The 21,114-nt window shown below is 41.9% G+C and overlaps 2 protein-coding genes across 2 annotated transcripts in view; one reads left to right on the top strand and one right to left on the bottom strand.

Moving 5' to 3' along the window:
• Nucleotides 1–10,422, top strand: part of UBD (ubiquitin D) — a 32,783-nt gene extending 22,361 nt beyond the window's left edge. The window contains exon 2 of the mRNA XM_058432207.1: nucleotides 9,952–10,422. Coding sequence (XP_058288190.1) covers nucleotides 9,952–10,422 — 471 coding nt within the window. The remainder of the gene's footprint in view (nucleotides 1–9,951) is intronic.
• On the bottom strand, nucleotides 8,528–15,902 carry LOC116460134 (putative olfactory receptor 2I1). The gene is made up of 2 exons (XM_058432206.1): nucleotides 15,449–15,902; nucleotides 8,528–13,072 (listed from the first exon to the last, which is right to left on the bottom strand). Exons 1-2 carry the CDS (start codon nucleotides 15,452–15,454, stop codon nucleotides 12,131–12,133), a joined length of 948 nt encoding a protein of 315 aa, XP_058288189.1. The 5' UTR covers nucleotides 15,455–15,902; the 3' UTR covers nucleotides 8,528–12,130.
• Between the last annotated feature and the right edge of the window lie 5,212 nt (nucleotides 15,903–21,114).

Genomic DNA, 21,114 nt, shown 5'->3' with positions numbered 1-21,114 from the left:
CTGTGGATTCTTTAAAATACTATAGTGATTTTAAAGTGTCCATCTGATAATTCTAACATTTGGGTGGCATTTGGGTTTGTTTTTATTGAGGATTTAAAACCATTTGTCTAATATTTCTGTTTCTTTACATAATTGGTAATTTCCTGTTTTATACTTGATGATGTGAGTAATATGTTACAGAGATTTTGAATTCTATTATCTTTATCTATTTCGTATTCTATTATCTTTCTCTGAAGTGTATTGAATCTTGTTTAATAAGCAGATATATTACCCACTGATCACTTTGAACTTCTGAAAAACTGGCTTTACATTTTGCTGGAGTGGATCATTGCAGTTTTTTCTTGGTTCTAGGGTGAACTCCTTAAGCCTTGGTTGTCATTTTGACTTCTAAGGTCTGGTCCTTCTGGGGTTTCAGTTAAAGCCACATTATTTTCAGGTGTCTGTTAATGGTAGCAGAGCCCAATCCTAAGTGAAATCTGAAATCCCCAGCTGACAGGAAAAAGTACCAAATAACTTGCATGAGAAGTAGGAGGCAGAGCCTGGATTCACTCCAAGATGGCCTGACTGTTACAAAGAGGAAATGGGCCATTGGTCAACACATCATCCTGCACCTGTGACTGCATTAGTTATTCCAGTTGCTTTGTCAGGTCGGACAATTTTTGCACATTGACATCAGTCCCAAGTATCAGGTTCAGCAATTGTCTCAGAATTACTTTTTTTTTTTGTTAGGTTTGGTCTCTGATTTTAGCTAATTATAAATTTCTTTGCTTTCAGATATATTATGGGCTATATTATCAATGTTTCTAAGTTTTGCAGTATGTAAAATATTAGTGGAAAATAAATTTTGGGGAGTAGGGAAGGCACAGAATCACAATAGTTAACCTACTATAGCCACCAACTTTTCATGGCCCTTTGCCTGTCAACTAGTGATGAGCACTGAAACTGGTTCCCATTGGTGCATAGCTTATAGCCAGCTCCATTCTGAGCTGATGACTATATAAAAAATATACTATCCCTTCCCATACTATCTGCCTATCTGAATGTGTAAAACACACAATTGCAAAACTAAAAAATAACAAAAATAATAAGACATATAATGAATAGTCCACCTCTCATTCCTGTTCCTCAGGCAACTCACAGAGTCAGTGTCTCCTCACAGAGATGTTGCATGCACATTTTAGCATATGTGTATATTTTCTTCCTTTCTAAATAACAAAATATTATACATATATTTTGCAACTTGGTTTTTAAATTTAATTCAACTGTATACACCAGCATTTATTTAGTTGTCTATTGATAAGTGCTGTTCCCATTTATTTCAGTTGCAAATAATTATTTCACATGAATATTCTTGTACATGGCTTATTTCACACATATATAAGTGTATTAATAGGGCCGGGCATGGTGGCTCATACCTGTAATGCCAGCACTTTGGGAGGCTGAGGCAGGCGGATCACCTGAGGTCAGGAGTTCGACACCAGCCTGGCCAACATGCTGAAACCCCATCTCTACTAAAAAATAAATAAATAAATAAATAAATAAATAATAGCCAGGCATGGTGGCCCATGACTGCAATCCCAGCTACTCAGAAGGCTGAGGAAGGAGAATTGCTTGAACCCAGGGGGTGGAGGTTGCAGCAAGCCCAGATTGTGCCATTGCACTCCAGGCTGGGAGGCAAGAGTGAAACTCCTTTAGAAAAAAAAAAAGTGTACTAATAGGATAAGTTCCTAGAAGCAGAATTGCTGAGCTAGAGGATATTAACATGAAAAATTTTTAATTATATTTTTATTATAGTCTTTGATACTACAGATAAATAAATGTAACCCATATAGAATAATATAATGTAACACTATAAAGCGTAATAGTAGCATAATGAACACTCATGGTTTTTACATTTTTATAACAGCCTTATTGCTTACATATGTAGTTCTAGATACTATATTCAGTTTTGCTTATGTTTATTTTTCTTTGGAACATTTGTTTTAGATAATATTACTTTACCTTTAATAAAGTGAATATACAGTGTGTCTCTCAAGAAATAAATTGCTTTAACAAACATTAAATTCTCTTGGTTAAACTTCAGATTCTGAATATGGCAAGATGAAATAATATGAGGGCTTCTAATGCCCTCTTACTTCCTGTTGAAAATCTCCTTCAAGTAGCTTATATCAGCATTTAGATTGGGCTTCATTTTCATTAAAAAGCAGACATATCCTGAATTTCAAAGTAGTTCCTCTTTTTCTCTGTCTCACTATGTAGTTTTGCTTGCTTTTGAGATTTATGGAGAGTATCATACTTTATGTAGTCTTACTCATCTTGCTTTTGTTAGATATAGTGAACTCCAAGTTTCTCTTCAAAGAATCAGTATGTCAGTATATTCATCTCTCTTATTCTTTGATTCTCCATTTGAAAGTTGAGCTTCCGGGTCCTCTTCACCCTCTTGCCTCTAGTTTCAGTAAACAACTTTCCTGTCAGTTCTAATCAGTAGTTCATATCTGCTCCCCTGATCACCTGCTCCATCCTGAGTCACCTCTGGTCACCTGCTTTGACTTGAATCATCCTGAGTCACCTGTTGTGTAACTACTCTTCCAGCCAAACTACCCACCCTGCCACTCTGGCTCATACCCCTGCTCTCTTTAAAATAGCCAATCAGAATTAGCTTAGATTGTGTGGTCCAAACCTAGACAATACGGGAACAACACAGCAGTAGGGGCTGCCTGCCTCAGGAATAAGAACTCCTTCCCCTCCCTTGTCCAGGTGTGCTCTTGCCATTACTCCATCCGTGAGTCACACCCTTCTATAGAAGTAAAAATTCCTTGCTGAGAAAATTAAATTTTTGTCTGAGTGCTATTTCTTTGCAGCACTGCGGAATAAGCATTTGTTTCTAACACTGTTTTCACTCAATAGGTTCTAGCACATTCATCCGTATTGTTGTTTGCAGGTATGATCCTTCTATTTATGCCACTTATGATATTCTACAATTTGATTGCCTATCTCCCTAATACTGATAGGCATTTGGTTGTCTTGGTTTGGTATGTCCATTTTAAATTTTGATAGGTATTTTCAAACTGTTCTTCTTTGAGTGTAGACTGTTTTCCCAATCACCAATAAATGAGAATTCACAGTAACTTTCTGACTGAGTTTGGTTGGCATTTTTGAAGCAATATTCTAAATCTCAAAGCAGTTTAGAAACTCTTTCATGGACATTATTAAAGAGACTAGAAAGAGACATCTGTTCCAAGTAGGCCTCAATGTGGGCAGTGACAGGCCCAAGAGCATCCCGTCAGCCAGGGCCACATTGGGACACTCACAGATAACTGCAACAATTGTTTTATAACTTGGCAAGATCTCCATACCATCATCTTTTACTTTTGTTACTGGAAAGGGATCCTGATCCAGCCCCCAAGACAGTGTTATTGGATCTTGCACAAGAAAGAATTCAGGGTGAATCCATAGAGTAAACTGAAAGCAAGCATATTAAGAAAGTAAAGGAAAAAAAGAATGGCTACTTTATAGGCAGAGCAGCCCTAAGGGCTTTGGGTTGACTATTTTTATGGTTATTTCTTGATTATATACTAAACAAGGGGTGGCTTATTCATGAGTTTTCCAAGAAAGAAGTGGGCAATTCCTGGAACTGACAGTTCCTCCTTTTTTTAGACCATATAGAGTAACTTCTGGACATTGCCATGGCATCTATAAACTGCCATGGCCCTGGTGGGAATATTTTTTAGCATGCTAATGTTTTATTTAGCATATAATGAGCAGTGAGAATGACCAGAGGTCACTTTCGTTGCCATCTTGGTTTCGGTGGGTTTTGGCTGGCTTCTTTACTGCTTCCTTTTATTTGCAAGGTCTTTATAACCTGCACTTTGTGCTGATCTCCTCTCTCATCCTGTGACTTAGAATGCCTAACTTCCTGGGAATGCTGCCTAGTAGGTGTCAGCCTTATTTTACCCAGCCCCTATTCAAGATGGAGTTGCTCTGGTTCAAACACCTCTGACACTTTAGCTGGTTTTCTGAATTTGTCAGAGGGGTAAATGATGTAGTTTGGATGTTTGTACTCTCCAGATCTCATGTTGAAATGTGACCCCCAGTGTTGGAAATGGGCCTACTGGGAGGTGTTTGGGGTGTGGTGGCAGATTCCTCATGAATGGCTTGGGGCTGTCATCATCGTAATGAATGAGTTCTCACTCCATTAGCTCACATGAGAGCTGGTTGTTTAAAAGAACCTGGCATTTTCCCCACTGTCTCTTACCTCCCTCTCTTGCCATGTGACACACCTGCTCTCCTTCACCTTCCACCATGAGTAAAAGCTTCTTGAGGCCTCACCAGAAGCAGATGCTGGTGCCATACTTCTTGTACAGTTGGCAGAACTATGAATCAATTAAACTTTTCTTCTTATAAATTACATAGCCTCAAGTATTCCTTTATAGTATGCAAAAGAGACTAATACAGCAAATGAAAAGAGCTCTGTCTCTGAAAGAACTTATTGTGACATAGAGAGAGAGAAAAAAAAGTCAGATTGACACTGGGTAAGAAGCAAGGAGGTCAGGTCCCAAGATGAAATCCTGCCTGTGGTCAGCAAAGGGGCACCAAGGTGTCTGGGACAGTCCTGGCCCTGGCTTTGGGCAGGGAGGGAATTTCCCATAGGAAGGGAAGAATAAAGAGAGAGAGAGAGGTCAGAGTCCAGGTTGGTTGTTCATATGTTTTCTTGAAAGGGCACTATTTCCCAGAATCCAGGTCCTCTCTGGGTAGGGAATCCCCTGAATTAGTTTTTTCTGAGAGTATATTAGATTTGCCCTCACAGTAACCCCATGCTGGAAATACCCAACTCCAGTAGCACTTTTCTCCCCGCCTTTTCCCACTGAAATAACATAATAATATAGGAAGAATACAAGGACTATAGAAATACAGATTAGCATTTGAACCCTTGCTTACCAGCTACTACTAATATGATTGTGGATGAGGTAGCTTCTTAGTTATTAATAGGGGTACTAATACAGGTGGTTCCTTACAATGATTCCACGTATGATTTTTTATTTAATAGTGATGCCAAACCAATACATACTCAGTAGAAACCTACCTCAAGTTCCCATAAAATCATTCTGCTTTTCACTTTCAGTACAGTATTTAATAACTTAAATGAGATATTTCACACTTCAGTAGTAAATACGCTTTTTGTTAGATAACTTTGTCCAACTGTATGCTAATGTAATTGTTCTGAGTATGTTTAAGGCAGGTTAGGTTAAGCTATGATGTTTGGTGGGTTAGGTGTATTGAATGCATTTCTGATTTTGGATATTTTCAGTGTACAATGGGTTTACTGGGATGTAACCCCGTCATAAGTGAAGGAGCACCTGTACTTACTTCATTAAAATGCTGAAACAGTAAATAAGGTAACATTTAATAATATGTTGTGCAGTTCTTGAAATTTAAGTACTCACTAAATATTACTTTTCCTTTGTTATTTACTTACTTTTCATTCATTTATTAATTCATTTATGCATTTAGTAAACATTTATAAATTATTTCCTATGCCAGACAGCATGCTGGAGCAGTGCTAAAGATACAAGTTAACTAAGACACAATCATGACCCTCAAGATTCCTACTGTCTTCTAAAGATTACAGACAAGCAGACGATGCTATTGTTGAAGAAACATGCTCTGAGAGGCATTTGAAGGAAGTGTAGAGGATAGAAGATGGACACATAACCCAGGATGGGGAGGAAAAGAGTTAGGGAAGGCTTTTTGACGAAGATGCTGTTTACACCGTGTGTTCTTATAAATTCATGGTGGTGGGGATAGAGTTGGAGGAAAAGGCATGTTCAGTGGCATGCAGATGGCAGAGAGATTGGGGTGTTCAAGGATATGCCGGAAATTCAAGGAACGAGAATTCCCATAGACACAGACACAGCTAGACATAGAGGTCTGCAGCTTAGGTTGGGGCTGTGGGTATAGATCCAGGTGGCTTCAACAGACAAAGATCTTTCCTGAGAAAAGGGAAAAGTTTTCAACACAGAAAGACCATCCCATGTTTGGAATGAGGTTTGCAAATAGATTGCTTGAGGGGAGAAGTACGTGATCAGAAAGAATTCTTTGTCTATTAACTCCTGCCCAGCAAAAGTGAAAGAAAATTCATGAAAGCATGCAAGAACAAAGGGCACAGCAAAGCTGGACAAACACAGCAATCCAGGCAGGGGATTTCCAGCTCAACGCTGGTATATAAGCTGCATGCAAAGTCCTTTTTCTGTCTCTGGTTTCTGGCCCCTTGACTGCAGATATGGCTCCCAATGCTTCCTGCCTCTGTGTAAGTTGGGATTTGATAAAGGGGATGGGGAAAGGAAAAGCACTTTCTTTTTTTTTTTTTTTTTTTTTTTTTTTTTGAGACGGAGTCTCACTCTGTCGCCCAGGCTGGAGTGCAGTGGCGCAATCTCGGCTCACTGCAAGCTCCGCCTCCCGGGTTCACGCCATTCTCCTGCCTCAGCCTCTCCGAGTAGCTGGGACTACAGGCGCCCGCCACCACGCCCGGCTAATTTTTTGTATTTTTAGTAGAGACGGGGTTTCACCGTGGTCTTGATCTCCTGACCTCGTGATCCGCCCGCCTCGGCCTCCCAAAGTGCTGGGATTACAAGCGTGAGCCACCGCGCCCGGCCAGGAAAAGCACTTTCAAGAGGTGGGGAGAGATCTTAGAAACGGGGGATGGGCAGTACTCAGGGCTCTGGGTGGCTGGGCAGGCATCCTTAAGGAGAAGAGGCTGGCATTGACATTTGCAGAATGGGAAGAGGGATTGTCTGAAGAGAAGGTGGTTATCTGGCTTCTGTGTTCTTTTTAAAATAAAACATTGGACTAGCTACTCTTAGGGATAAATGGTAGAAGAAAAAGTGGGGGTGAGCTTTGTGTTCCACAGGGCTGGTGAGATTTGAAATTATGGTAACATTTTTTAGGGTTCTTAAACTTAATCTTCCCTCTCCTCTCAAAGGAGAGCTTCACAAAACTCATTTATCTGGTGAAGTTGTTAATGATCTAACACATTACATTATATAAGAAAATATGCACTATGGAGAGAACCTGGAATTAAGGCAATGCTTAACACAGATCCTCCAGTGAAGAAATGTCTGCAATATCTAGATTGGGAAAATATTTCTGAATGGAGTATGAGGGAGGTCTTCTCAGGCTTTCAAGTGGTCATTAGGGGTGAGTTTTCCTATCTTTTAGGATTTTCCAGGTATTGAAGTAAGACTTAGATACAGTCCCTACCTTCTGTGCGTGACGCCCTAGTCTAATCAAAGGAGATCACATTCTATATTAGTGTTACCAGGGGGTCTTTGCTCCTAGAGCTCCCAAGATGGTGGCAGGCTGCTTCCAAAATGGCAGTGGGCAGCTTTGAAGATGGTGGCAAGCCTCGTGTTCTCTGACCTGGGGTTCTTGGCCTCACGGATTCCAAGGAATGGAATTTTGGGCCATGTGGTGGGTGTTATAGCTCTATTAGAAGCCATGGGTCATGGAAGAGAACCGTGGACCCAGTGACTAGTGTTCAGCTCGATTAGGATGAACCTGGGCACTTATCCATGCAGAACAATGGTAACCCTTTGGCCTGATCAGGAGCGGCAATGGGCGCCTCACTGGTTCAGGAGCACAGCGGACACCCTGCCAGGTCTGGAGGGATGGAAGTCAGCCACGGGTCTGAGATGGTGGCAAACAGCAGTGGTGGCTGGTGAGCGAAAGCTCAGCTCGAGCAGTAAGAAACATGGACCAGAAGAGTGCAGCTGCAAGATTTAATAGAGTGAAGACAGAGCTCCCATACAAAGGGAGGGGACCCAAAGAGGGTAGCCATTGCTGGCTCGAATGCCTGTGTTTATATCCCCATCATTGTCCCTCCTGCCGTGCTCTCAGGCAATAGATGATTGGCTATATCTTTACCTCCTGTTTTTGCCTAATTAGCATTTTAGTGAGCTCTCTTTACTACCTGATTGGTCAGGTGTGAGCTAAGTTGCAAGCCCCGTGTTTAAAGGTGGATGCAGTCACCTTCCCAGCTAGGCTTAGGGATTCTTAGTTGGCCTAGGAAATCCAGCTAGTCCTGTCTCTCATTAGATAGAAATAAAAACACAAGAAATATAAATTAACAAGAAACACTGAACATAGTGTCACGGTAATATGTAAGTTATTATTATAAAGCAGTGGGATATTTGAAAAGAAACTAACAGTTCAGTGATTATGTGTCCTACTCAGGATTTCCTTCTGAAGTATTGACAGAGGTTATCCTATGGCTATGAGTATCTTCATGAGGCTGTCATATTTTGGAAATTCTCTTTGAGAGTTGTTTTTAGAGTCTGATGTACATCTTTTGAAGCCTTGTATTTACTTTTTGACATTTGACAAACTTTATCTGGATAGGAGAGGCAGGTAAATAAGGTGGAAAATCATTAATTACATTTTGAGATTGATAAAGGTATGTTTTTTACATCCATTGAAATGCACAGAAAAACGAAATGAAAAGATTGTCAACTAAAAAAAATCACACAATTCATAAATTTAGAAGGGGAGTTTATTTCTTATGAAAGGTTATAGTCTGCAAGGTAGCCATTCTGACAGGCTGGGAAGCTTTGCTTCTGATTGAAAACCAAAAGCAAGCACTTTGCAGGAGGAAAGGTGACACAGGATTTTATGCCAAAGGGGTTTGCTAAGTATACATATCCAATAGGTTACAGAAGAGGCAATGAATATTCATGAAGGGGGTCCTAATGCATGCATATTGAATAAGCTTGCATGTTACATACCACCCATGGTCACTCTGAAGTGGAGACTTAACATTTAATTGCATTACAGTTGGGCCTTGTACATGAAAAGGTGAAGCAGGGACACAAAGGCATTCAAATGTGCAGCTTCTGTAAACTAGCCAGAACCAGTCCATGGTCAGTGGTCTCTTATCAGGAGAAAATTACTGAAATCAGTCTTTTGTCCAATTAAAACTGTAGTTATGGCTTGTGGAACACGGGGTCGGTTAGCCTGTGTTCCACAACATGGTGTGAGCCGTAATTGTTTTAATATTGTTCCTCTCAAGGCCTGTGCTTGTTTAGCTGCTAGAGAAAAAAGAAAAAACTTTGTGGCAGAACATAGTTTATTCTTTAAGTGTAGGGATGCATGACTTAACTATATTGCCTGTTATAGCCCTCGGTCTTGTTTATAATTTGCTATCTTATTGCCACAAAGAATCCATTCTCTCAGTCTTATAATCTCTAACGTTGCTGGTCAGTTGTGTCTAAACTGCAAAAGGGAGAAGATATAATGAGGCGTGTCCAACCTCCTGTTCCATCACGACTGAAATGTTTTATTTATTTATATTTTTGAGACAGAGTCTGACTGTTGCCCTGGCTGGAGTGCAGTAGTGCCATCTCCACTCACTGCAACCTCTGCCTCCTGGATTCAAATGATTCTCATGCCTCAGCCTCCTGAGTAGCTGGGATTACAGGGACTAGCCACCACTCCTGGCTAATTTTTACATTTTTAGTAGAGATGGAGTTTCACCAAGTTGACCAGGCTGGTCTCGAACTCCCAGCCTCAAGTGATCAGCCTGCCTCAGCTTCCCAAAGTTCTGGGATTACAGGTGTAAGCCACCACCCTTGGCCCAATGACTAAGTTTTTAAAGTTTCTCTAGGGTTCCCCTGAGCAAAAGAGCATCCGTTCAGTTGGTTGGGGGCTCAGGATTTTATTTTCCATTCTCAAGATCGAAAAAAAAGGTGTGATTATAAAGGAATGGGACAAATTTTCTTATTTGTGTGGTAACTTGGTAATTCCAAAAAAGAAGTTCTAAGAAAGAGAGGGACGCTGGCTACTGAACAGGAGCTAGAGGACCAGATAGATAGTGGAAGGGGGGGAGCCATTGTGGTGGGGAATAGAAGTGTAAGGGAGGCAGGCATCCTAGGTAACTGTCTTGTGGCTTTCACTTCCCAGGTGAATGTGTATTCCGAGGAAGGGGATTTAATGACCTTTGATGCCAACCCAGATGACAGCGTGAAAAAAATCAAAGAACGTGTCCGGTCTAAGACCAAGGTTCCTGTGCAGGACCAGGTTCTTTTGCTGGGCTCCAAGATCCTAAAGCCACGGAGAAGACTCTCATCTTATGGCATTGACAAAGAGAAGACCATCCACCTTACCCTGAAAGTGGTGAAGCCCAGTGATGAGGAGCTGCCCTTGTTTCTTGTGGAGTCACGTGATGAGGGACAGAGGCACCTCCTCCACGTGCGAAGGTCCAGCTCAGTGGCACAAGTGAAAGCAATGATCGAGACTAAGACGGGTGTAACCCCTAAGACCCAGATTGTGACTTGCAATGGAAAGAGACTGGAAGATGGGAAGATGATGGCAGATTACGGCATCAGAAAGGGCAACTTACTCTTCCTGACATCTTATTGCATTGGAGGGTGACCACCCTGGGGATGGGGTGTTGGCAGGGGTCAAAAAGCTTATTTCTTTTAATCTCTTACTCAACGACCATATCCTTTGATGATTTCCCAAAATTAATGAGAATGAGATGAGTAGAGTAAGATTTGGGTGGGATGGGTAGGATGAAGAATATTGTCCAACTCTATGTTTCTTTGATTCTAACACAATTAATTAAGTGGCATGATTTTTAATAATGTATTACTGAGACTAGTAAATAAATTTTTAAGGCAAAATAGAGCATTCAAAGCCAGCTTGGAATTTAATTCTTTCTTGATACCTTGTTATTTATGGAAAAACTCCTATCTCCTTTATGACAAGAGAGTAAGTTTTAGGTTGGGATCCATGTTCTACTGATTTCTGTATTTCTGTCTTTGTTAAGTCCAGTGCTTTATTTATATCACTCAATAATGGCTGAACCAAATTGAATTTCTACCTATAGAGCATAGTGAAATGATTTTTTATAAAATGAATTAGTTGCTCTGACATGATCACAATCAAATTACTAAACATTTTAGAAACTAAATTAAACTCCTTCCCCTCTCTTCTCCTTTAAAACTATTTGTATGAAATGAAGTCTGGCACCATGCCCCCTTTTATTCTCTATGTCCCACACCCAACTAAAATAGTTATTATTTCTGGGGATGATGGTGGGCAAGGAAAGGTATTTTCCACAGGGATCTAGCGATTCTGTTTAACTAGTGGGGATTCCTAGGGGTAGATGGACATTGGGAGCGAACAAAGTTTCTAAAGCTGGGGAACTGTGGACCACCCTCTCTCCTACCTGCCTTAGGGTCTAGCAGGTCTTCTCCAGGATGAGGGCGCCAGTCTGGGTGAGGGTGGGTGAGGAGCTGGCTTCTGGGTTGACCTCAATCTTCTGCTCAGGTTCTGCTGATTGAGCATTTTGCTCTCTTCTTTTTTTCATGAGGAGATCCCTGTTCCTGTCTTGAGAACTTGAGTCCCTTCCTCCATCTTCCTCCCTCCATTTACTCCTCTCTCTGACTCTCTCTCTTGCTCTCTCTCTCATGACTCACTACTGATCACCTGTGAGTTTTTTTCACGGCCTGAGACATGCCCGCCTTCTTCCACACGCACCCTAGTTCCTTGTTTCTTTAAAACTTGCTCAAGAACCAACTCCTGCAGGGGGGTTTCCCGTCTTAACCCCACTCAGCAAAATTCACCACCATTTATGGGCTTTCCTCATCACATTTATGGGTGAAATGCCCCGGGGAGGGCACTGGTCATCTGGCAAGGTCTGCACTAAGTTGGACTGATTTCCGAGAACAGACTCCATGGCCGCTTTTTCTGGATGTACCCTCTCCTGCAGGGTAGGGACTATGATTTTCTTGTCAACTTGAGACTTCTGATTGCAGAGACCAAGAGGTCTTCCATGGTCTTCCATCAGATAGGGAGGAAGCTAAAGGCGAGCATCATGTCCATCATCTTTCCTGCGCGTGGAGTCGTGTGGGGTAGGTTTTCCTTCCTTAAACCTGTGTATATAGAGGATTTAGGGATTTTCCCTCGAGAACTAAACATTTCTTCACGGGAGGAAAACATTTCTCCCATCGGACACCTTAGGACAAATCTTGCAGATTATCATACAAAAATGAACAGCCTGAAGTCTAAACTGACTCACTAATGGGTACCTCCATCCTTGGGTTCTGGCGTAATACTTTCTCCCCTCCCCAACTACTCACTGCCCAGCCTGGCCTCTCCCCAGACTCCGCAGCAGCCTCCTCGCTGCCCCCTTCACTTCCTTATTCCTGAGGGTGTAGATGAGCGGGTTGAGAGCAGGTGTGACCACGGTGTAGAAGAGCGATACGAACTTGCCCCGTGCCTGGTTGTAGCGCTGAGCGGGCTGCAGGTAGGTGTAGATGGCCGAGCCGTAGAACAGGCAGACGGCTGTCAGGTGGGACCCACACGTGCCCACCGCCCTCTTCCGGCCTCCGCTGAACCGCATGCAGCAGACAGCTCCGGCCACGGCACCGTAGGAGGCCAGGATGACGGCAAACGGCAGCAGCAGGATGACCACGCGGGCGGCGAACATCTGGTTCTCGGTAGTGTCTCCGTCGCCTCCGCAGGCCAGCTTGAGCAACGCCGGCAGCTCACAGATGAAGTGGTCCAGCAGGCGGGGCGCGCACAGCGGCCGCTCAGCCAGGAGCGCGGTTTGCGCAACGGAGTTGGTGAGGCCGCCTAGCCAGGAAGCGCTGGCCAGCGCGCGACATAGGCGCGGGGAGGTGAGCCCCGCGTAGCGCAGCGGGCGGCACACTGCGGCCGCGCGGTCCAGAGCCACCACCGCCGGGAGGACGCACTCGGCCGAACCCAGAGCCAGCGATGCGCACAGCTGGGCCGTGCAGTGGCTGCGCGGCAGCCACAGCGCTGGTCCGCGCAGGTTGGCCAGCAGCGGCGGCACCATTCTGGTGGTGAAGCCCGCGTCTACCAAGGCCAGGTGGCAGAGGAAGTAGTACATGGGCGTGTGCAGGCGCGGGTCGCGCACCGCCAGCAACTCCAGCGCCGAGTTGCCAGTCAAGGTCAGGAGGTAGCACAGGAGGACAAGGGCGAAGAGGACCGGCTGCAGGGAAGGCCAGTCGGAGAAACCCAGCAGGAGAAAGCGCTCCTCTGTGCTGTAGTTGGCCTAAAGGAGGAAAACTCCCAGAATGTTTGGAAGGTCGAAATAAAAAAGGGTGACTACCCCTTATAAGCAAAGGGAAAACCTTGGAGTGTGGGGGCTGGGCTGGGAGAAGGAATGCAAGCATATACAAGGTCAGTTTGTGGATTGTAATACCATTTACAGATGAAACTACTTAAAAATAAAACCCCTAAGAATAAGAGCAACATTCCAAGCTTGGCCTGGCCAACACTCCGTAGGCAGAATGATCACCTCCGTTATTTCAGGTACTCTGTGTTTATTTATGCAACAGTTCATGTAAAATGGAGACGAGGCCAGAAGAATCCTTGAGCAGACAGAGCCAGCTGGGCCTCCTAAGTGACCTTAACCTTGCTTGATTTGCAAGCATGTCTGAAACTTTATTTGTGGTATTTCTTGTAAATGCCTATATTAAAGAAACACAGAACTTAAGCTCAACCGATCAGAAGCAGCCAACAAAAATGTAATTAGTAACTAGGACTTCCTCATGGGATAGACCAAATAAGGCAACTGTATAACTGTATAACTGTAACCAATGAAATATTATCTTTGCTTTTATCTATTTGTCCTAAAAAGCCTCCTCATGTTCTCTCTGGGGAGCTCCCTAGCCACTTCTGGCTTGGAGCTGCCCAATTCATGGATCACTGCTCAAATAAACTCTTAAATATTTTATTGGGCCTTTGTTTACTTTCTAACATAACCCATTATACTGCTGATTACTGATTTTTAATTTGTTGTGAATAGAGACTACTCCCAACATCCATGCCCCTCCCACTGAGGGGAGATCAGCACACGCATACTAGCCTTTAAATCAGGAATCAGTTGGGTAGAAAAAAAGAACACTTTCTGGTAGACCAGAACATCAGGACATCTTGGTTTTACCTACATAGCTCCCTTTAGCCAGTTATATGATATGGGGAAATCTTCATTTCCCTCTATCTCAATTTTTTCACGTGTAAATCAAGGAGTTTGAACTAGATGACATCTAAGTTTCCTGTCCCAACTCCTTGGCTTTACTATCAAATATTAATCAAAAAATAAAATAAAAAGAGAACCCCAGGGAACAAAAGGAACCTCATTCTCCAAAGGGTCTTGTTGAACCAAGTGTCTTAATGGTACAGAAACATATGGTTTATGTGATGGATGAAAGTTTATGTGATGGATAGAAATCTTTCTGCTGCATGACTCCTGACATAAATTATTGTATAGATAACTTATTTTTCACATCATATTCACTGCTCTAAATTACAAAATCACAATAACCTAATTTTTCATTTTTCAGGGGGAAAAAACACTGTTCCCTACCAAAACATCCTGTTTGATTCATGTTTCACTCATTTTATCCTCACTGGGCAGAACAAGCATTAATGTTGTGATTAAGAACCAGGGCTCAGCAGACAGACTGCCTGGGTTTGAGTCCTGGCTCTGCCATTTTCTAGCTGAAAAACCTTGGGCATGTTACCTAGCCTCTCTCTGCCTCAGTTTCCTCATATGAAAGTAGAAATATGTTAAGTGGGCTAAATATGAAAAGCTGTTAGAACAAGTCCTGGCACATAGCAGTTGTTAACTATTGTCATCCTTTAATAAATGCTAACTATCGTCATATCTGTTTCCCAAATTAAGAAACAGGTTTTTAAGGGGTTCTTATGCTAGGCAGTGATATAACTGCTATGAACATTTACATCTCTTTTCATTTATTAACTCTAATCTTTACTCACTTGAAAATTAGGCAATAGCCTTATTTTACAGAGTATGTTAGGAGAGTAATTGAAGTTAAATTACTTGCCCAAGGCCACATCATTTGTAAATGCTTAATAGGTTTTCCACTTATATTTGACTAACTTCGAGGTCCTTCCTGTTTGATCAACCAGGATCCACTGTGCTAGAGACTGTGGAGAATAAAAGGACATGCAAAGTCTGACCTATATTTATAGATCATTTTATAATTTGGGGTCATATCAGAGATGAATAAAGTAGGAGAGGTGACATTCAGGCTTACAGACCAATGGTGGCTAGAGATGTTGAGTTACAAAAGGTCAAATTCTTCAATGCGGTAATTACACGGACACACAACAGTTTAGCCAGGCAAGCTCTAAACCATTCCTCTTCAAATATGCCACACCATGAAAACAGGCACACAATAATAAAACTGCATGGATAACATTCTTGTTACATGTATGCACAAATTCCCCAAAACATAGGCATGTGTGCACCTGCACACATAAACCCATCATCTCCCTCACACATCTAGAAGACAAATCTGTTGTGAAATGTATAATATAACATGTCATCAAACTTCACTTGGTATTTCAGAATGTGCCTCTCGGCCCATTTTGTTGTAGGGCACTGTAACACCCAACTTACCTTCATGACTAATCTTTGGCACTAATGTTTACACCTTGAGTTTCCGGATGATAGGTTGGTGTCTTGCTCCTGCTCTGGATTCTCTGGATTTGAAATGGAGTTGGGAGGATTTAATAAAAGATGCAGTTGCATAGCTGTGTTGATTTCTGGAATGGGTGCCTGAGATCAGAGCCAGGTATCTCAGGAAGAAGACAAGGGGTGGGTGTCATTGTGCTTGTAAATAGAGGAATAAAAAGAACGGGTAAGAAAGAACCTACATTTGTGAAATTTCAGGATCTAGGCAGAGGTGGTGATGTCTGTTCCTGGAGAACCTTGTAATGGGGTATAGACCAGATGAGGACCTGGGCCTCGTGCTGGTAGCAATTTAGCATTAGCTGGTGGTGGTAGCAAATATCCCTCCTGGATCTAAAGGACACAGTTAGAGAGAAGGAGGAAGCATGCTGATGAGTGGTCTCACTAGAGAAAAAACAGGGGACTCAATGTTCCCTGTTATTTAGAAGAGAGGATGGAGCTCTGGGGAATAGATGTCCCACTCCTATCATTAGTACTTTGCATGAAGATGTCCGGAGAGGAGTCCCCAAGAGTGGGGAAGAGGAAATTCTGGAGGGAAAGTCCCTTTAGGGTAGTGTGTCTCTGGCAGTGTATGAAGGCCAAAGGCAGCATAATTCCCGCTCATTATCATTTCTACCATTCAATTGGAACTGGTTTAGAATTTCATTCTCTGATGGAGTGAGCTTAAGCTAATTGTTTCACTTCAGTGACTCTCAATGTCATCATCTGTGAAACAAGGAAAATAACCCTTTCTGTCAGGAATTTTGTAGATTTGTTGAAGTCATTCTCAGTTTTGAATGTAGCTTTGACTGTTATGTCATCAGCTTTGCTCCAAAGCCCACCTCCCTGCTTGTGGCTGTCCTCATTCTCTTTCTCTTTGCTCCTCCTTCGTCCTTGAAGATTTTTGTGCCTGATCCCTTCTCACTGTCTCCAGTACTGTGATAATTCTTGGTGAATTCAGTATCCTCATAGATTATCTTTCTATACTTTCCTCTCAGTTTCTTCCTCAGTGAGAGGTCTGTGAATTCATCGTGGCCCCTCACACCCCTTGTATCTTCACTTCTCTGTCAAGCTTAGACTGTCTGGTCAATCACTATTACTCCTTTGCATACTCCCAATGTTCCTTCCCTTTTCATTTGTTAGACTCTTTTGGCTAAATTGCTTTCCTATTTAAATCCAACTATAATCCTACTCTCTCCCTGTATTTGTTCAGCTGACTGTGGCTGAAGAAAAGCCCATAGCCACACTGAGAGGTTTCACTTTACATTCATGACCACTACTTTAAGAGGAAGGGGCTAATGTCATGGATAATCATATTTCCCTAGTCCACTCACTTTCTCCTCTCCTATGCAACTCATGCATACTTTCTGGTCTCTGCTCAAATCCCCAATACTCCTCTCTCTCAAATAATATCTTTCTGAGATAAAAATTTTACTTCATTTTTTACTGAAAAAATGTAAAGCAATCAAAAGAGAAGTTCTTACTAACCCATCTGTTCACCCGCTTGCATCTGTGCTCACATAGAGGACTCCACCTTTTCTTCTGATACTGCTAGGAATATACTATTTTGCATCTGTCTGATGCCAGTACCCCCACTTGCCCACTATATTCCATCCCTTTCCACTTATTCAGGGACATTACTGTAGTCTTTCCCCTCTTTCCTGTAATATAATTTGTCCTTCCAGTGGACCATCCCCATCAATACATAAACATATTTTGATTTCACTCATCAAAAAATAATCTTCTCTTGACTTCACTTCCCCCTAGCTACCATCCAAGTCCTTGAATTCTCTTTTGGGTTGGCTCCAACAAGGCTTCTGTACTGGAAACCTTTCATCAAAGGCCACAAACTGACCTCCACATTGATATAGTAGTTTTCAGTCCTCAAGTTACTTGACCAGTTAGAAGCTTTTCAATAGAGTGGACTTAGCTTTCCTTTTTGGAACATGCCTTTCACTTCTGCTATGGACTGAATTGTGTCCCCCCCAAAATTCATATGTTGAAGATCATCTAATCCTCAATATGATGGTATTTGAAATGGGCATTTTAGGAGGTAATTATAGTTAAATGAGGTCACAAAGGTGAGGGCCAAATAGGATTAGTTTCCTTTTAAAAGAGGAAAGGCCATGTGAGGAGACAGCAAGTAGGGAGTTGTCTGCAAGCCAGGAGGAGAGCCATCACCAGGAACAAAATCAGCCTGCATCTTGATCTTGAACTTCCCAGCCTCCAGAACTGTGAGAAATAAACTTCTGTTGTTCAAGCCACCCAGTTTATGGTATTTTGTCATGGCAGTCTGAGCTGACTGACAGCTTCAAATCACCAAAGTCTCCCAGCTGCTCCTTCTGAATCTCCTTTATTGGTTTCTCCTCCTCTCCCTGCTGTGCCCAGGGTTCAGTCCTCTTTCCTTTTTTACATGCACTTCCCTCACCCAGTCTTATGACATTGTACACCATCTGTATGCTGATGACTCCTAAATTTATATTTCCAGTCTGGATTTTTCTCCTAACCTCCAGATTCCTATGTCCAATTGTCTACCCACCAGCAGCTTTTGGTATCTAATACACATCTCAGGTTTAACATGCCATAAACTGAGCTCCTTACTACCCACTCTCTCCCCCACGATGTGCTTCTTCTGTAGCCTTTCTCATCTCCCATAATGAAAATCCATTCTTCTAGTTTCTCAGACAAAAATCTTGTGATACTGACTCTTCTTCATCTCACTCACATATAATCTATCCACAAATTCTATTGGCTCTACCTGCAAAAATATGTTGTGAAACTGACAAGTCGTTATCACTCTTAGGACCACCACTCTGGTCTGTCCTTGTCAACATCTCTTGCTTGGATGATTGAAATAATCCTCTGGTTCTTCCCTTAACCTTTAGTATATTCTCAACATGGAAGCCAGAGTAACCCATTTAGAACAACTCAGATCATACTACCTCTTATCTCAAAATCTTTCAGCAGTTTCCGTGTTACTCAGAAAGAAAAAGCCTAGTCACAAGACCTAAAGATCAGTGCCCTCCACCTCAGTACTACTGACGATTTCGACTGGATCACCCTTTGTTGGGGGTGCTGTCCTGTGCACTGTAGGATGTTTAGCACCATCTCAGGGCTCTACCCACTAGGTGACAGTAGTGCCTCCTCTCTAATTGTGACAATCAAAACCAGCTCCAGACATTGCCAAATGTCCCAGTGGGAGACATAATCATCCACGGTGAGAACTGCTGCTTGACTTCATCAGATCCCTCTGACCTCACTGCCGTCTTTTCTGATAAATCACTCTACTCCAGCCATACTGGCCTCCTTGCTGTTTCCATGACCACAACAGTGCTGCTTCCACCCCAGGGCCTTTGTTCTTGCTCTTCTTCATACACAGAATGCTTTTCCCTCAGACTACTTGCTTCTTGACTACTTCACTTATTTCCTTTGGAAAATTTACCTAAGTGTCAGCTTCTTAGTGAAAGTCCCTCTGGCCATGCTATCTGAGATACAAACTTCTTCCCTCAGTATTCCTAGCCCCTTCCTTGCTTATTACTTTCTCATTAGCATTTATCATTATCTAACGTCCCAATGATTCCATTGTTTTTCTTATTTAAATAATCAGTAAAATAATTTTGTCTGTCTTATTAAAATCTAAGGTAGTTGAAAGTAAGGATTTTGGCCCTTTTTTTTCTTTTATTTCATTTACTGCTATATCTCTAATGCCTAGAACATTCCCTGGTCCATAGCAGACAGTAAATGGATTTGTGGAATGAATGACTGAAAGAATGGATGCGATGTGCCTCGTGCCCCATGGTAAGCACTCCATGAGTAGTAGTTCTTATTATTTTATTGAGCAATTGCTTTTTATGAAGCATGATGTTTGGGACTGGAGTTACAAAAAAACACAATAAAAGGTCCATAGGAATTTGTACTCTATCTGACAAGGCAAGTTAAATTCCTTAAAAACAAAGCAAAATACTACTTTAAAATGCACTTAGGGCACAAGTCAGTAAACAACGAAGGAAAGGCAAATGAGTGCTGTGAAGATCACAGGTGGGACATGCGTTACCAGTAGGAGAAGCGGAGAGGGCTTTTCAGAGGAGGAGCAGGGGCTTCGTCTCACCATGATAGGCTCCCAATAAAGTCCAGGAGAGCTGATTTGAACAAAGATGTTGATGTGGAAGTGTCCATGGCAGATATGGTGCCCATGCCAAAAGGCCAGAATTCAATGCATCTTAAACTGTGTTTGGGGGATAATGAAGACAACTTGAATAATATAATAACACACAGAAGACTTCCCATGGTTCTTTCTATTTCCTTTCCTCCTCCCTCAGAATTTTTTCAGAGATTTTTTATTTGCCTTGAATTTAACCTAAATGTCTCCTGCCTCTGTAAGAGGGATGGGCAGTGGCTCAAAGGATGTAACTACCCCCTGTGCTCTTCTCTAACTAAAGCTGACAATGGAGACGTCCAACAATCCAGCCCCAAGTTTTTAGGCCCAGCAGGTGTCCCCCTTCTCCTCTTGTAAATGACACTACTGGTCAGATTGGGTGACTGCCCATGATTTTCTATCCCATATCTTTGCACTTCCATTTGTCTTTGCATCAGTAAAATGTCCTTCTTGTCCTCTCTGCCCTATCTTAGCCCTCTTCCACCCTCAAGGCTCAACACAAGCTCCACCTCTTCCAGGAAGCCTTCCCGAGCCTCCTCTCACTTCCCAGACCCCTTATAGTTTCCATCAGCATGCATGACCTTTCTCATATATTGTTCTTCATTTTAAAATTTCTATTGTTCTTACATTTTTACATTTTTAAAAATAAAGTAATATATACTGATTATGGAAAACTGGGAAATATAGAGAAGTACATAGAAGATAAAAAGCCTATCCATAATACAGTCAACCAATACTGTTATTAACCACCTTCAATCTTTTAATATATTCCCTTTCGCACCCCTTTCCTTCAATTTTTAACATAGCTGAGTGCATTATGGTTTCTGTAAATTTATGTTTTCATTTTGCTTTAGCCATTGGCCATTATAATGACAGAATTTCTATGTTATTAAAGGTTTCTTATAAAGAGAAAAAATAATTTATATTTATTGATCATCTGCTAAGAACTAGCCACTGTAGTATCCACAAGATACATGTGCAGTCCATTATGAAAATTTATTATAATTTTCTTAACTATTGCCTTTTTTGATATCTAGGCTATCTTAATTTTCTTAAACAGTAATAAAAATAATATTTTAAGAGACAGAATTACTTTTCTGTATTTTTATCTTTTTCTATAGGAAAGAGTGTTGGAAGTAGATTGCATTAAATATGCCCTCAGAATTAGTGGAGTCTCTTTTTCTGTCTCTGTCTCTGTCTGTCTCTCTCTCTGTCTCTCTCCTTACCTACCTATCAATCATCTATCTATCATCTATCTGCATAGCTGTCTCTCTGGCAACAAAGCAGAAAGGGTATATGCTTTGCAGACAGAAAGACCTGGCTTGGATACTGGCCATGATGCCTGGCCTTGAACAATGCATTTGACATCTGTAAGCATTAGTATCCTCATCTGTAATTTGAGTAGAATACCTGCCTTAATGCAAGTATTCTTTACTGTGAGGATCAGATATGATGTATT

Source organism: Hylobates moloch, unplaced genomic scaffold, assembly GCF_009828535.3.
Source record: "Hylobates moloch isolate HMO894 unplaced genomic scaffold, HMol_V3 SCAFFOLD_20, whole genome shotgun sequence".
Taxonomy (NCBI): Eukaryota; Metazoa; Chordata; class Mammalia; order Primates; family Hylobatidae; genus Hylobates; species Hylobates moloch.
This window is presented reverse-complemented; position numbering and strand designations above follow the sequence as displayed.